The sequence below is a fragment of the Labeo rohita genome, unplaced genomic scaffold (genome assembly GCF_022985175.1).
Source record: "Labeo rohita strain BAU-BD-2019 unplaced genomic scaffold, IGBB_LRoh.1.0 scaffold_1651, whole genome shotgun sequence".
Taxonomy (NCBI): domain Eukaryota; kingdom Metazoa; phylum Chordata; class Actinopteri; order Cypriniformes; family Cyprinidae; genus Labeo; species Labeo rohita.
The window spans coordinates 1-16091 of record NW_026127837.1 but is presented as its reverse complement, the minus strand read 5'-3'; the positions used below and the strand labels follow the sequence as shown (position 1 = coordinate 16091).

At 36.6% G+C, this 16091-nt stretch overlaps 1 protein-coding gene across 1 annotated transcript; it reads left to right on the top strand.

Moving 5' to 3' along the window:
* Positions 1–3928: 3928 nt before the first annotated feature.
* On the top strand, positions 3929–14210 carry LOC127158700 (uncharacterized). The gene is made up of 16 exons (XM_051101726.1): positions 3929–4076; positions 4284–4476; positions 4588–4656; positions 4834–4902; positions 5122–5190; positions 5366–5434; positions 5721–5771; positions 7518–7623; positions 7946–8016; positions 8121–10155; positions 10355–10435; positions 10603–10635; positions 12631–12684; positions 12885–12935; positions 13045–13077; positions 14200–14210. Exons 2-16 carry the CDS (start codon positions 4357–4359, stop codon positions 14208–14210), a joined length of 2922 nt encoding a protein of 973 aa, XP_050957683.1. The 5' UTR covers positions 3929–4076; positions 4284–4356.
* Positions 14211–16091: the final 1881 nt, after the last annotated feature.

Here is a 16091-nt window from a genome sequence, read left to right as displayed (position 1 = left end):
TCAAAAATGTTTCAGTGAAATCAGCACAGTGAAATATATAACCAGCTTATTTAAAAAATTTCAGAACTCAAACTAAAATGGCTCGTCAGATAAAACTTAAATGTCTCACTGAATATCAAGTAGATGCACAGTAATCTCAGACGAATTACACAAATCTCAATAGGCAATAAAAAAAATAAAAAACTTTCCTCTTATCAATAAATCAACAAATTCACTTCACAGCAAATTTCTGAAATTGAAACAGCAAAACAGTTAATATTCCCAGCAGACTGTAAAGGATATAGCGGTGATGGCAACTGTGTATTCCACCAGTCAAATAACCAGTTGTTCAGTCTGGTTCAGAATTTCAGTCTGTTCATTCAACATAGTTCAGCATTCAAACCACTGGCTGTAGAATTTTCTTCGGTCTAGTAGAGCCAGATCCAGGTCACGGCACCAAAGATGTAGCCCTCTCTCTCTCTCCGTGCCTCTATTCAACTCTAGCACTGCCGCTGCTACTCTGCGTTGTGTTGTGTTCGTGGGTGGTGGTAGAGAGACGGGACACGGACACAGAAGGGTTCGGGATCGTGGCTTGACCGTTTATTCGACAGCACTGCATCTATAGCATTGATAATGTCAACTCAATTCAGTATTTAAACATGCAAAGTTCATTTCAATGCATGATAATTCAAAAACATGCTCTCGCTGCTTATATTATCATACATAGCTTTGCATCAGCCACCACGTATTAATCTTATTCAAACGAAAGAACAAAACATTTTAACTCTCTAGATTCCTCTGCATTTAGGTCTTTAACAGTTTAAAACACAAAACGTCTTAATAAACTGAACGTTAGTGCAATAACAACAAAGATATTTTACATTTTAATTTCCGCTGCCGTCAACATGACTTACCTATAGCATTGATAACGTGAACTGAAGACAAGATGGCGCACTACGCACGTATCAACACTATGGTACATCAAGAGGCTCAAACAACGCTAAAAGTACTTTATGTTTGGTAGACTCATAGCAACATCTTGTGGACAACACAGTATACTGCCCAATTCTTGTGCCACTCTTGTTTAGCCTGTATATGCTCCAACTGAGTCAAATAATGAGAAAGAACAATATCACAGCTATGCAGATGATACCCAGATTTACCTAGCGTTATCACCAAATGACTACAGCCCCATTGACTTCCTCTGCAAATGCATTGATGAAATTAACAGTTGGATGCGCCAAAAATTTCTTGAGGTTAACAAGGAAAAACTGAAGTCAGTGCATTTATAAACAAAGATGAAGTTCTTAAGGTGAATGCATACCCTGACTCTAGAGGTCAAATAACTAAAAATCAAGCCAAAAAGCTTGTTGTAATTCTGGAGTCAGACCTTAGTTTCAGTCATGTCAAAGCAGTAACTAAATCATCTCACTATCATCTCTAAAATATTGCAAGACAGCTATTATGCTGCCCGCAGTTGGAATCAGCTTCCAGTAGAGATCAGATGTGCTAAAACATTAGCCATATTTAAATCCAGACTCAAAACTCATCTGTTTAGTTGTGCATTTATTGAATGAGCACTGTGCTACGTCCAAACTAATTACACTGTATTTTATGTAAAATAATTTTTATTCTTAACTGTTTAAATTCATTTTAAATCATGTTTTAAATCATTTTAAATGTTCTCAAATTCCTTGTTTTTATTGTTGTGATTATTATTTGATTAGGTAGAAATAATTCTCCACCACCTCAGTAGTATGATCCTCAAAAATGCTAGGGGCACAGCTGACATCTTGTCCCATTATGTTGGTTATGAGAGGATTAATAACCAGTCCAAAATCTCTGCTTGCATATGAAAAGCAGTTGATGAGACGTTGTAACTCCCATCACTTCTGGTGTGAATGTACAGTATCTCACAAAAGTGAGTACACCCCTCATATTTCAGCAACGTTTTTAGTATCTTACCCAAGGAATAAACACACAAGCAATAGTACTTCAACAATACGTTTTTTATTTGTTAGAATTTTTTTTCTTTTTTTGGTTTGTTTGTTTGTTTGTTTTGTGTGTGTGTGTGTGTGTGTGTGTGTGTGTGTGTGTGTGTGTGTGTTGGTTTTTGTGATTTACGAGGACATTTCATATGAATACACGCCACACTACGAGGACATTTTGGATTATGAGGACAGTGCCAGTGTCCTCATAATTCAGACAACGTAGAAGTGCTTCTACATGTAGGAGGAGCTCAAATTCAAATTTTCTCCATAAGTCCTTATAGTTCACAATCATCGGACTTTGTGTTAAGTGTGTGTATCGGAACTGCGCCCCTGCAGGTGGGTCTTAGTACTGCACCTCCTTATTAATATTCATACGTGTGTATGGAATCGCGGGTTTTGATTGGCTGAAAGGTGAGAAGTCCTCGTAAACTCGGGTTTTGTCTAACCACTGTGTTTTAGCGTATGCACACAAAGGACGATAGCGATTAAGATATGTTTGTAAAATCGTTCTAAATATAAAGGAATAACAAAGTCCACACCACAACTATAAAAATAAAAACACAGAGAAGCAATATCATTGGAATCATTTTCCTACCCTCCCCCACCTCCGACCGAGTCACTTCCGGCTGAGATAATGAGCACGTCACTCTGAAGACACTTAAGGTAAGATTGATGATAAAACTCAATAAACAATAAAACATTATATTATATTAGTTAACGTTATAAAGCAGTTAAACAGGCTAGCTTTGGTCACGTTTGTAAGCTTTTATCTAGCGTTTCCTCACAAATTATAAGGAATATAAGGAATTAACAATTAACTTACTAGTCTGACAAATAAAGATAAGCAATAACTTACGTTTTGGGTTTAAAAGTTAATGGCTAATGGTTAAATAACTCATGATGCCAGATTGAGATCATATTTATTTTGCTATCTGGGCAGTTCAGTGTTGTGATAATGGGGTTAATGTATGAAAGGCCACATGGAAAAATATTGTAGTATTTGATGTAGTAAATTGGAGTTTACTGCAGTATGTTATAGTGATTACTACACTTTGTTAATGCACTTCAGTATCCTGAAATATTAGTGAATTAATAAACCATAGTATTCTTTAATTTTTACTATGGTAAGTTTAAAAAACACCATTGTATCTAGGATTATTACTCTAGTTTACTATAGTACAGAAGTCTACTACAGTATTTTTCATATGGGAATGGTGAACTTGATGTTTTTCAGGGCACACAGCTGTTTAGTTGTAACCTATATTGTGTGTCTGATCAGATCCTAAATCAGGTCCTTTTAATTGCTTACAGTTCTTTGTGAAGGTTATTGTCCTGTAATTGTACAGTAATGGTCATCGGTGTTGTCCTATCAGACCTGCTGTTAGTTTTTAGCCTTGCTGTAGATGTCTGTAGAGGTTTCATATACTGTATATAAAAGTCTGATAGCCATAATCATAATGTTTCTCTTTAGTGACAGTCACACTGTAGTTGAGAAGGAGAAAAGCAGCATGTTTCAGATTATGTTAAAATACTAAACACATTTGTAAGGTCTAAGATGTTTTTCCTGTTTCACTGGTGCTATTTACTGACCTGCAAGTAGTACAAAATGATCCCTATTGTTTATATTTAAGCCCTCTACAGCAAATAAAAGTATAAACTCATAGTTGATTAGGTCAGTGCTGTTAAAAAAAAAAAGCATATAATTATTATAATTTCGTAAAGTGACAAAATACATCATCTGGCTTTTGCAGGAAATGGCAGCAACAAGGTCCCGGAGGGCCAAACTAAAACCAAAGGATGAAGCTGCATATTTTTCATCCATGCTCAAAGATAAGGATGGATTTGAAATAAAATACATAAATTCATTTAAAGGTGAGTAACACAAGTGTCTATTTTTTAAGTATTGTTTTAACTTTTACCCTGACTGATCTGCTCTTGGTTAGGTCGAGGAGTGTTCAGCTGTCGCCACTTTCAAAAGGGAGATTTTCTCATCGAATATCGAGGGGAAGTCATAACTAAACAAGAATATGAAAGAAGGCACAGAGTATACCATGCTGCACTTGAAGTTTTTTTATTTGAATTTCGTTGTGATGGAAAACAGTTGTGGTATGTATATTGCTGTACTTAATTTACAATTCTTTCAAATGTACAAAGTTGTAGGTCACCCACATATACAAACTTTGCATTTCCTGATGCAGCAGTGGTAAACTAGAATTAACTTTTTATTATTATTATTATTCTGTGAAACTTTCCTATTGTATGATTCAGTCAATATTACACCTTAGAGTTAGCACTGTGTTCTTGCTGTTTCAGGGTTGATGCTGCCAGAGAAGACGGTTCTTTAGGGAGAATCGTCAATGATGATCATGTGAACCCCAACAGCAAAATGAAAACAATCAGAGTGGATGGAAAGCCCCATCTGTGCTTATTTGCAGTAAAGGACATAAGTCCTGGGGAAGAGATAACGTATAACTATGGAAATTCTGACTGGCCATGGAGAAGAAAGGTATTAACAGATTGAAATAATCCTTTTACTTTAATTTAAAGACAGTTTACAGTTAAAACAGTTTTTCAACCATGTGGAGAAGTGTTAGTACTTGATTTTGAATCCACACAGGTTTGTTCTGAGGTTGAACAACAGGTGCATGCTTTGGTCAGCTGTGCAGCAGTAGATGGGTCAAAGGAGGTAAGTGTGTGTTTCTAATGCTCAACAGGTAGTTAAATCTCCATTAACTTTGGTAAGATGATGCAAAATCCTTATAAACTGTATTGATTTCTTTAAAATTTCCATAAAAGGTGTTTTATAACGTAGTATAGTTGACCTTTTGTTAATCTGATTACACAAATCTTTCATATTTTACAGGTTTGTTCTGAGGTCGAACAACAGGTGCATGCTTTGGTCAGCTGTGCAGCAGTAGATGGGTCAAAGGAGGTAAGTGTGTGTTTCTAATGCTCAACAGGTAGTTAAATCTCCATTAACTTTGGTAAGATGATGCAAAATCCTTATAAACAGGTAGTTAAATCTCCATTAACTTTGGAAAAGATGATTAAACTGTATTGATTTCTTTAAAATTTCCATAAAAGGTGTTTTATAACGTAGTATAGTTGACCTTTTGTTAATCTGATTACACAAATCTTTCATATTTTACAGGTTTGTTCTGAGGTCGAACAACAGGTGCATGCTTTGGTCAGCTGTGCAGCAGTAGATGGGTCAAAGGAGGTAAGTGTGTGTTTCTAATGCTCAACAGGTAGTTAAATCTCCATTAACTTTGGTAAGATGATGCAAAATCCTTATAAACTATTGATTTCTTTAAAATTTCCATAAAAAGTGTTTTATAACGTAGTATAGTTGACCTTTTGTTAATCTGATTACACAAATCTTTCATATTTTACAGGTTTGTTCTGAGGTCGAACAACAGGTGCATGCTTTGGTCAGCTGTGCAGCAGTAGATGGGTCAAAGGAGGTAAGTGTGTGTTTCTAATGCTCAACAGGTAGTTAAATCTCCATTAACTTTGGTAAGATGATGTAGAATCATTACCTTAACATTACAGACATTAACTTTGGTAAGATGATGTAGATACAGACGATTAGGACTGTGTGCTGCAATGAATTCTCACATGCCCTGATTGTTTGATCTAAGAATTCACTTGTATTATGTCATTTTCACATTAGTCGTTTTGGATACTCAAAGCATCACCATGTACTGCCGTGTTATCCAAAATTAATGTTCAGTACTCAAACCTTTTCAGATCTCAACAACGTCTGATTCTCAGCTGACATGTCATGACAACACTCAACAGGTAATGTACTTTCCATTAAAAATGAGCATTTAATAAGCATTTATTTCCTAAATGTTCTTTAGTTGGCAACAACATTGATTTTTAATTACAATCAAACTTAAAGAATTGAAAGATAGTGATAGGCTGATGATACACAGGACAACATTTTGAGCTTTTTTGTTGCTTGGGCACTTTCCCCACTGAGAATGGGTAACAAATTTTTATCTGGATACTTTAAAACCCTGTGTCTCATCTGGTTGCCCACTGATGCCAACATTAACCTAAGTTGCCCTGCAACATTGCTCAAAAAGTTGCCCCATGTATCATCAGTCATAGGAATTGTTTAATTTACAGTGGTATGGTTCATTCTGAGCTAGCATGTGTATCATATGTCGTATGTCCCCATACTTACTGCTTTTGTCATGTTGTGGGGGATGGGTAGAAGTTCAGTGTGTGTGTTTTGTCAAACTGCACCATGGTTTGTGTGTCGTATGTCCCCATACTTACTGCTTTTGTCATGTTGTGGGGGATGGGTAGAAGTTCAGTGTGTGTTTTGTCAAACTGCACCATGGTTTGTGTGTCGTATGTCCCCATACTTACTGCTTTTGTCATGTTGTGGGGGATAGGTAGAAGTTCAGTGTGTGTTTTGTCAAACTGCACCATGGTTTGTGTGTCGTATGTCCCCATACTTACTGCTTTTGTCATGTTGTGGGGGATGGGTAGAAGTTCAGTGTGTGTTTTGTCAAACTGCACCATGGTTTGTGTGTCGTATGTCCCCATACTTACTGCTTTTGTCATGTTGTGGGGGATAGGTAGAAGTTCAGTGTGTGTGTTTTGTCAAACTGCACCATGGTTTGTGTGTCGTATGTCCCCATACTTACTGCTTTTGTCATGTTGTGGGGGATGGGTAGAAGTTCAGTGTGTGTTTTGTCAAACTGCACCATGGTTTGTGTGTCGTATGTCCCCATACTTACTGCTTTTGTCATGTTGTGGGGGATAGGTAGAAGTTCAGTGTGTGTTTTGTCAAACTGCACCATGGTTTGTGTGTCGTATGTCCCCATACTTACTGCTTTTGTCATGTTGTGGGGGATAGGTAGAAGTTCAGTGTGTGTTTTGTCAAACTGCACCATGGTTTGTGTGTCGTATGTCCCCATACTTACTGCTTTTGTCATGTTGTGGGGGATAGGTAGAAGTTCAGTGTGTGTTTTGTCAAACTGCACCATGGTTTGTGTGTCGTATGTCCCCATACTTACTGCTTTTGTCATGTTGTGGGGGATGGGTAGAAGTTCAGTGTGTGTTTTGTCAAACTGCACCATGGTTTGTGTGTCGTATGTCCGCATACTTACTGCTTTTGTCATGTTGTGGGGGATAGGTAGAAGTTCAGTGTGTGTTTTGTCAAACTGCACCATGGTTTGTGTGTCGTATGTCCCCATACTTACTGCTTTTGTCATACTATTCAGTACAGTACATTTGTGATATACATTTTGTTATTTGTGAAATTAAAATAACTTATTTAAACCTTAGCCCTATGTCTTAAAGGTGCCATAGAATGAAAAACCTTGAAATTTACCTTGGCATTGTTGAATAATATGGACAGATAAAACTGTTTCTGGATCATTTTTGCCCTTACCTAAGCCACATACCTTCTATGTAGATATCAGAGACCAATTTAAATATTGTATCAATGCATTCTATGGTGCCTTTAACACCTAACTATAGTAATACAGTATAATCTCTTCTAATCAGTTATAACTTTTTTTCCAACAGAACTGTAAACATGTCATAATTTCCTCAGTAGTATCAAGCTTGAATAAATGTGATCGCTGTAGTGGTCCTTATTCCGCTTTTAAGTGGGCTGGTGTGAGATGTAAGGGTAAGTATTTTGTTCTGAAAATTTTAATATTTTTAAAAATGTTTTACCATTGAAACCCTAAAACTGTGTAATCTTGACATTCTAAATGTATCTTTAAATAAGCATGAAAAAGCTGACCTTTCTTTCTTTCTCAGTCTATCTGCCTGTGTAATTGTGTAATCTATTCATATTTATATTAGTCTTCTCCTTTCTCTGTTCTCTTCCATCTTATAGCCACACTGATCATCTATCACTGTTTTACCTATCACTTTTTAAAGCATCTTTTCTTGAATCACCCTTTAATCAAATGAAACCAACCTTGTTTATTATATGCTCAATCTAGTTTGTTCCCGCTTCTGGCATAAAACTTGCTACGAGAAAAATGTGAAGCCCAAACCTGACCCCTCAACATCCGTAAGTATGATTTATTGAATAGTCAGATATGTTTTATTTTTCAGCAATTTTCTTCCTTAGAATTAAACTTTGAGTATGTACAAAAGATATGTTTACTATTTCAGGATTCCGAAGTAGAATTTTCCAGTGAGAACCTGTCGGATGAGGAATATGTACCTAATTCTGTCTCAGAAAGTTCAGACATAAGCATAGCGTCTCCAGAAAAACTCTTAAACATTAAAAATACTGAAGTGTTCTGCATCAAATCTACTGCAGAAATTCAAAATGGCAGACCATGCCAAGAAAGTGTCATAGGTAAAGATTCACTCCCAAAAGTTCCAGTCTGCACAGCACAGCTTGATGTGCCTAGTAGGAAAGTCAAACAAGTACAAATATCGGAAGTTCACAGCGATGTAAGCGTTGGCAATACTGAAAACACTGTTGAGGATATCACAGGCACAGGGGAAGATCCATCTTTACAATCTTCAAATATATCCTCTTCAGTAAGCAAGAAGAATTACTGCTACATTTGTGGAAAACCACAGTCAAAATTTACACGCCACTTAAAAATCCATGAGAATTCAAACGTCGATGTTGCTCGGGCTTTGGCTCTACCAAAACATTCCAAAGAGCGTCAAAAACTTCTGAACAAACTGCGGAACAAAGGAAACTATGAACACAATGCAGATGTTTTAGCGAATGGGACTGGATTGTTAAAACTCAGACGTAAGCCAAAGAAAAGATATGATTCAAAAGATTATGTGCATTGTATGTATTGCCATGCAATGTTTCTCCGAAGGGATCTCTGGAGACACGTTCGAAACTGTCTTTCCAAACCAGTTGAAGATCAGGCAGTGCCAGGAAGAACTAGGGTCTTGTCTTTGGCAACAATGTCTAATGCAGCCCTGTGCCAACAAATATCACAAGGTGTTTGGAAGCTGCTAACTGTGATGAAAGACGATGACATCTCTGCTGCTGTGCGGAGTGACTTTTGCATTCTTCAGCTGGCCCAGTCATTTTACAATAAACATGGGCAGGATCCCACTAAATATGACTATATTCGACAGAAGCTCCGGGAAGTTGGAAGACTTCTGCTGATTCTGAGAAAGGAATTTTCTGTACAGACTCTTGAAGATGCTGTAAGACCTGCAAATTTCAATGTGGTTATCCAGGCTGTCAAGAAGGTATCTGGGTTTGATGATGGAAAACACTCATTCCAGACTCCAAGCCTTGCCCTTAAGTTGGGCCACTCACTGAATAAGATATGTGACATTGTACATTGCAGAGCTCTAATGGCAGAAGATGGTGAGGGGATAAAGTCAACCCAAGCATTCAAAAAGCTGTATGATGCAAAGTGGTCTGAACTTGTTTCTCACACAGCTTTGACCACCTTGAATGAGGGGCGCTTTAACAAGCCGTCTACCCTCCCTTTCACAGAGGATGTACAACGTCTTCACCAGCATCTTGAAAAGGTTGTTGATTTAGCCTCTGAGAACTTGAAACAGATGCCATCAGCACAAGTCTATGGCGACCTATGCAAAGCGACTCTTGCAAAAATAATACTGTTTAACCGGCGACGTGGAGGAGAGGTTGCAAAAATGCAACTCAAAGGTTTTCTAGAGAGGGACACAGCTCCCCTACACAAAGATGTTGCTGTTGGGCTAACAAAGTTTGAACAAAAACTTTGTACACATTTCAGTCGGGTGGAAATTAGGGGTAAAAGAGGGCGAAAAGTGGCAGTTTTGCTGTCGCCAGACATGGTTGATGCCCTAACACTCCTCATAAGCAGAAGAAGGGAGTGTGGAGTCCCTGAGGAAAATCAATTCCTGTTTGGTCGACCAAGCTGTTTGAGTTGTTATAGAGGACAAGACTGTCTGAGGATCTATGCACACGAGTGTGGTGCACAAAACCCGGAACTCCTCCGGTCGACCCAACTGCGCAAACATGTGGCAACTTTGTCGCAGGTGCTTAACCTGAAAAACCACGAGTTGGACCAAGTTGCGGACTTCTTGGGCCACGATATTCGTGTGCACAGAGAATACTATCGACTTCCAGAGGCTACAACCCAGCTGGCCAAGATTTCAAAGTTACTCCTCGCTATGGAGAAAGATTCTCTTTCAAATCTCCAGGGCAAAACCCTAGAAGAAATTGAAATTGAAGGTAATGCTACTGAAGTTGTTACAAATGACATTTTGAAGTTTACTGTAAGTATATTCATATCCTAAAGATAATCCCTAACGTACGGACCATAGATCTTAACAATGTAATGTTCACCAAATATTAGAGTTATCACTATGTCTTCTATTTTTACTCTAACATTAGCAATGTTAAGCTTACTTGATACTCAATTTTTTTTTAGACAAGTTAGACTTTTCTGATTCGGAACATAGTGAAGACAGTGATGCTGAGGAGGCGCATCTACAGACACAAACAGAAACAGGTAAAAGCACAAACATGCAAACATCAAATCAGTAAAGTCAGTGTAAGAAGTGCACAATATGATGCACCAAAACATTATACAGTAGTTCAGAGGTGTTACAGAACCATAATTCATATAGACCAAGCACTGCTGCTGTTTGTTATAGTATTTTATTTTTCTATTCACAGATACTGACCCTGCCTTAGGAGGCCCATCTAAAGGTATGACAATACTAAAACTTTTTTAACTTCAAACCCACATATATATATATATATATATATATATATATATATATACACACATATACTTTTGAAACCAAAATGAGTGTCATAAATGTTTAAAATGCAGTTTAGATTGCTTTTGATTGCTTAAATTATAATATTGTGTAAATGATGCAAGTTTTTGGGGAACACTTTACAGTAGGGGTACATGAATTACCATGAATTAATGTATAAATTAATGGAGGATTATGAATTACTTCATCCATTAATATCTCAATTATCAGGAACTAGCATGAGTTCAAAATCTTTTATTCATGACGTCATAGATGAAAAACACCTTAAGACATTCACTAAGATGAGTACATCATCATGATTAATAGGTTATTATGCATGATCATGATGTTTTCTTTTTTTACAGAAAACACGATTTTTAATATCCATTATGGATAAAGCTATGCTTATAGTACATGATTCAAAAAGTATTATTTAGTACAAGTAAGACTACTTGAATTATTAAAGGAATATACAAAAATCCGCATTACCTCATGCATACATACAGGTTAGAACAGTATATCAGTAACAGTAATCAATGTAAGAACTAATGTTTTTCATTAATTAGTTATCAACCACGTATATGTCTTCTTCATAGCAGCCTACATGTAAATGGACAGACCCCCAACACTGGCCAATCACAGCACAGAGTATGTGAATTCTGTTGACATCCAAATTCAGTAGTCATCATTAACTAAGCATTAATTTCTCATGACCTCATCGTGTGTGACCCCTCAAGTAAAGTGGTAACTTGGTCCTCTGGAATACTGATAAACAGTGTGTTATTAAAGTGATAGTTCACCCAGAAATGAAAATGTGATGTTTAACTGCTTACCCCCAGGAGTCAGTGATGTAGATGACTTTGTTTCTTCAGTAGAACACAAACAATGATTTCTAACTTAAACCGCTGCAGTCTTTCAGTCATATCCCTGATAGCACACGTACATCTAGAAGATGTCTATTTGACGTCTGCATTTACATCTGCAAGACGTATTATTTAGGTTGTTTGCTCATCTGCAATATGTCTATTGGATGTCTCTTTTTAGATGTCAAATAGACGTCTGTTAGATGTCTTTAAGATGTTTATGATTTAGAATGTATGTAGATCTTTAACAGACATCTTGCAGACATGCGTGTGCCATCTGGGATAATGGCAGTCAATGGGTCCCATGGCTTTGAGAGTCAAAAAACATGCACAGACTAAACCAAATACATGCTCTGGCATAGAAGTATTCTGTCTCATGTATACGTCACTTATTTGTTTACACAGTGCAGAGAGATTGTGATTACGACAGCTAATCAGAATGGTAATTACTTGTGCTCATCCTGATTGTTGCAACCGAATTTTGTTTAGCCGTTGTATTCACAATCTCTGCACTGTGTAAAGAATGAGTGACATATACAGTCTGTATTTGGATGTAAGACTACTGTATTTTGATGTCAACAAATTTCGCATACTCTGTGCTGTGATTGGCCAGTGTTGTGCTCTGTCCATATACCTATAGGCTACTATGAAGAAGACATGAACATGCTTGATATCTCATATTTAATGAAAAACATGAGTTCTCACATTAATTGATATACTGTTCTAGCCTCTATGCATGCATGAGGTAATATTGATTATTTTTCTATATTCCTTTTAATAATTCAAGTAGTCTTACATGCACAAAATGCTTTTTTGTATTTTGAATCATGTACCATAAGCATAGGTTTATCTACAATGTATAGTAAAGACCTTGTTTTTTGTGAACAATGAAAACATCATGATCATGCATAATAAACATATATCATGATGATGTACTCATCTTTATGTCTTAAGGTGTTTTTCATCCATGAAGTCATAAATGAAAGACTTTGAGCTGTTTTAGTTCCTGATAATTCATGAGATTCACACTTGCCATAAAGTGTTACCATGTTTTGAATGTGTTTTTTTTTTTTTTAAAGATCATTGCATGAAGGACAAATATCACAGCAGGAGGGAAGAGCATGAACAACCTGGTAAAAGCACACAATCATATAAAGAAAGAACACTGTACTAGGGAATTCTGTAGATCCATCATTTTAGCTGGTTTTATAGTAAAGGAGGATTTTTTTGCTAGAGATTTACAGTTTCCACCTAAATGTGTAGAATAATTTATGAAATGTTTGAGTATGTTTCATCAGAACCTTTATTCTGAGCCATACTATTCATACCACAGGAATGAAGAAAGCTAGGCGGCCTGTTGTGAACCCTCCAAGTACCTCAGATGGTATGAGCATCCACCTCACTCAGCCAGCATATCCATTAAGGTTTGATTCAGTTCATGCAGACCAAGCAATACTACTGTTTGTTATAGTGTTTTATTTGTCTATTCACAGATATTGACTCTTCCTTTGGAGGCTCATCTCAAGGTATGATGAGAATAAAATGTTTTTAACTACTAATCTATATAGGCCTGTCATGATAATAACTTTTTGTTGGTCGACATATTGCCCCGTAAAATAATTGCGATAAGTGATGTTATTGTCATTTTAAGACCATTTTATGCCAGTGAATGTAAAATCATAATATAACAGCATAATAATGCAAGAAGGCCACACACTTTCAGTTGATAAACAAACATTTAATTCATAAATTATTTAGATCATGAAAATTAAGTGTCCAAATATTAGATACCTTAAAAAACTTGAATAAATAGTAAATCCACATTTTCTTACAAATAGAAAAAAGACAAATGGACAAAGAACTTTTATGCAGATTTTTCCATCTACAGATTTTTCCTTTATTTTCCTCTGAAAAGTAAGATAATATACACACTAATGCTAAGAAACACAATCCCTATTTAACATTTTTTTTATGTTATTGTGTTTATGTAAATATAAATGGTGATGTATTGCATTACCAAAAATTGAGGTCATGTACATTTATTGTGCGATAAGTCGATATATTGATTATTGTGACAGGTAGGGATGCAACGATTATAGATTTTGGTTGTGCGATTATAGTCTGGGGAATAATCACGGTTTCATGGTTATCACGGTGATTATTATTCATTCATTCATTTCAAAACACTATTAGTTAAGAAAATCACAGGAAAACTCCTTATATTTTAAAGTGTTATTTATTGCTGCTCAGTAACCAAATAATACAGCACAAAATAATAATAAAAAACAAATAATAGTCCATTTCCAGTCTAGTAATAATTTTACACTGAAAATAAATAACAGAATAATGAATAAATAAATAAATAAATAAATAAATAAATAAATAAATAAATAAATAAATGAATAAAAATAAGAATAAATAAAACAAATAGTATTTGTCTAAATTAAATCTTAGCTACATATTAGCTAAGTATTTCCCTATTAAAGAGAACAAATGTAGTTAAAGGCACTTGTGATCAACTATAATACAAAATTGTTTTGTATTTTCATTTTGTGTTTTTTTTTTTTTTTTTTTTTTTTTTTTTTGGACCAGAGTAGAAACATTGAAAATGAAAAAGCTCTAACTGGCTTTTGACTTTAACAATATAGCCTCCTTTTGAAAATGAATAATACAGTACAGTGAAAATAAATAAAAAGAAACCACATCTCTGGTATTGAATATTAGCAAGCTATACATATCCTTTTGGAACAAAACTAGGAGTCAAAAGCTGCAGGACCCACATACAACAGGGCCCTCAAATTGCACACTTATTTCCAGTCCTTTCAGTTCATATTACAGTGCAGAAATGTAAGCATGTTCACATTCTCAGTGCTCAGTCTTGACCGATGAGGAGATATGATGTGGCCACTTGCGCTAAACACCCTTTCCGAGGGCACACTTGTTGCAGGAAAACCATGGTACTTTCTGGCCACTTGTGAAAGCATTGGAATGTCTTCCACATGTGCCTTCCACCAAGCCAGTGGGTCAGAATCGGCACTGATTGCAGGAAGGGACACGTATAGTTTTATCTCTGAGTCAATTCTTTCTTGGATTGATGGCATTTCATGTGCTGAAGCTTGTGATCTGTTCTTCTTTGCACTGGTGATTTGCTGTAACAGCCCAGACAGGCTCTTTTTGGTGGTGGTGGATGAGGTCCTCACACTGCTCTGTGTGGTTGATGCTAGAGGATCTTCTGTATCTGGATGTGATGCAAGTGCCATTGCTTCATCACTGCATGCCTTGACTGTGTCATCCAGATTTTCAGCAAAGCTTCCTTTAAACCTAGGATCCACAAAACTGGATATGTTCAGAACATTCTTAATTTCCTCTGGATATCTCCGCTGCATTAACAGGTCTTCTCTTATTACAGCTTTCATTTGTTTAGTGAGAGCACAGTCTTCCTCTTGATCTTGAAGAATCTCATTGTTATTGTGCTCCAAGACTGGATTCAGGGAGGTAAGTGTGACTTGTTTCTCTGAGGCCAGGACATCAGTGAAGTCAAGTAGAGGACAAAGAAGTTGGCTTAGTTTCTCCAGGACAGTGATGTCAGTGTCTTTAGGCATAAGATGCCAGGTGCTTCTGTCACAGATGGCCTGCTGCTGCTCCAAGAACCTGGAAATCATTTCAAATGTGGATCCCCATCTGGTGACCACATCATGTATCAGTGAATGCTCAGGGATGTTCAATTCTGCCTGCTTCTTTTGAAGTTCACGTTTACATTTCCAGCTTCGAGAAAAGCCTTGAAACAAATGTCGACATGCTCTGGTAGCGGATTCAACCCTTGGTATCTTGAGGACTTTGGAAATGGCCAAATTTAAATTATGACCAAAACAAGGAAACCAAACACACGGAAATAATTCAAAGGCTTTCTTCATATTACTGGCATTGTCTGTTGTAATTTCAGACAGGTTCTCTTTTTTTATCTTCCAGTCCAGGAGCATGTTTTCTATCATTTCATTGATATGCTCTGCTGTGGTCTTCTGGAAAATAAAGTCTCAAGACAGTCTTTAGCTTCCAATCAGTAGAGAGGTAGTGCACTGTAAAGCTCATAAAGGGTTCTCCTTCACCACCATGGCTGGTCCACAGGTCTGTGGTAACACCAAACCACACACCCTCTGCCAGCTGTTCCTCCACACTTGCTCATACTCATACATGGCTGGGATTTTGTTTGTGGAGAAGTAGCTTCTTGTAGGAACTTTGCATTGTGGCACTGCCTTTTTCATCAGATGAAGAAATCCAGGTTTTTCCACAATTTGAAATGGCATCATATCTTTGGAGATGAAATAGGCCACTGCTTTATTCAAATCCTGGGCTTGTTTTGAAGTGGGAGCATAAGTCACACACTTTGCAAAGGATTCTGCTACAGTTGGTTGTTGAACTGCAGCTACACCACTAGTCTTGAGCTAAAAGTGAACAAGAAAAATTTTAATAAAATGAAAAAAATGAATTTTGACTGGAGTTGCAGTAATGATATAAAATCATTTTCAGTATTTAATTACAT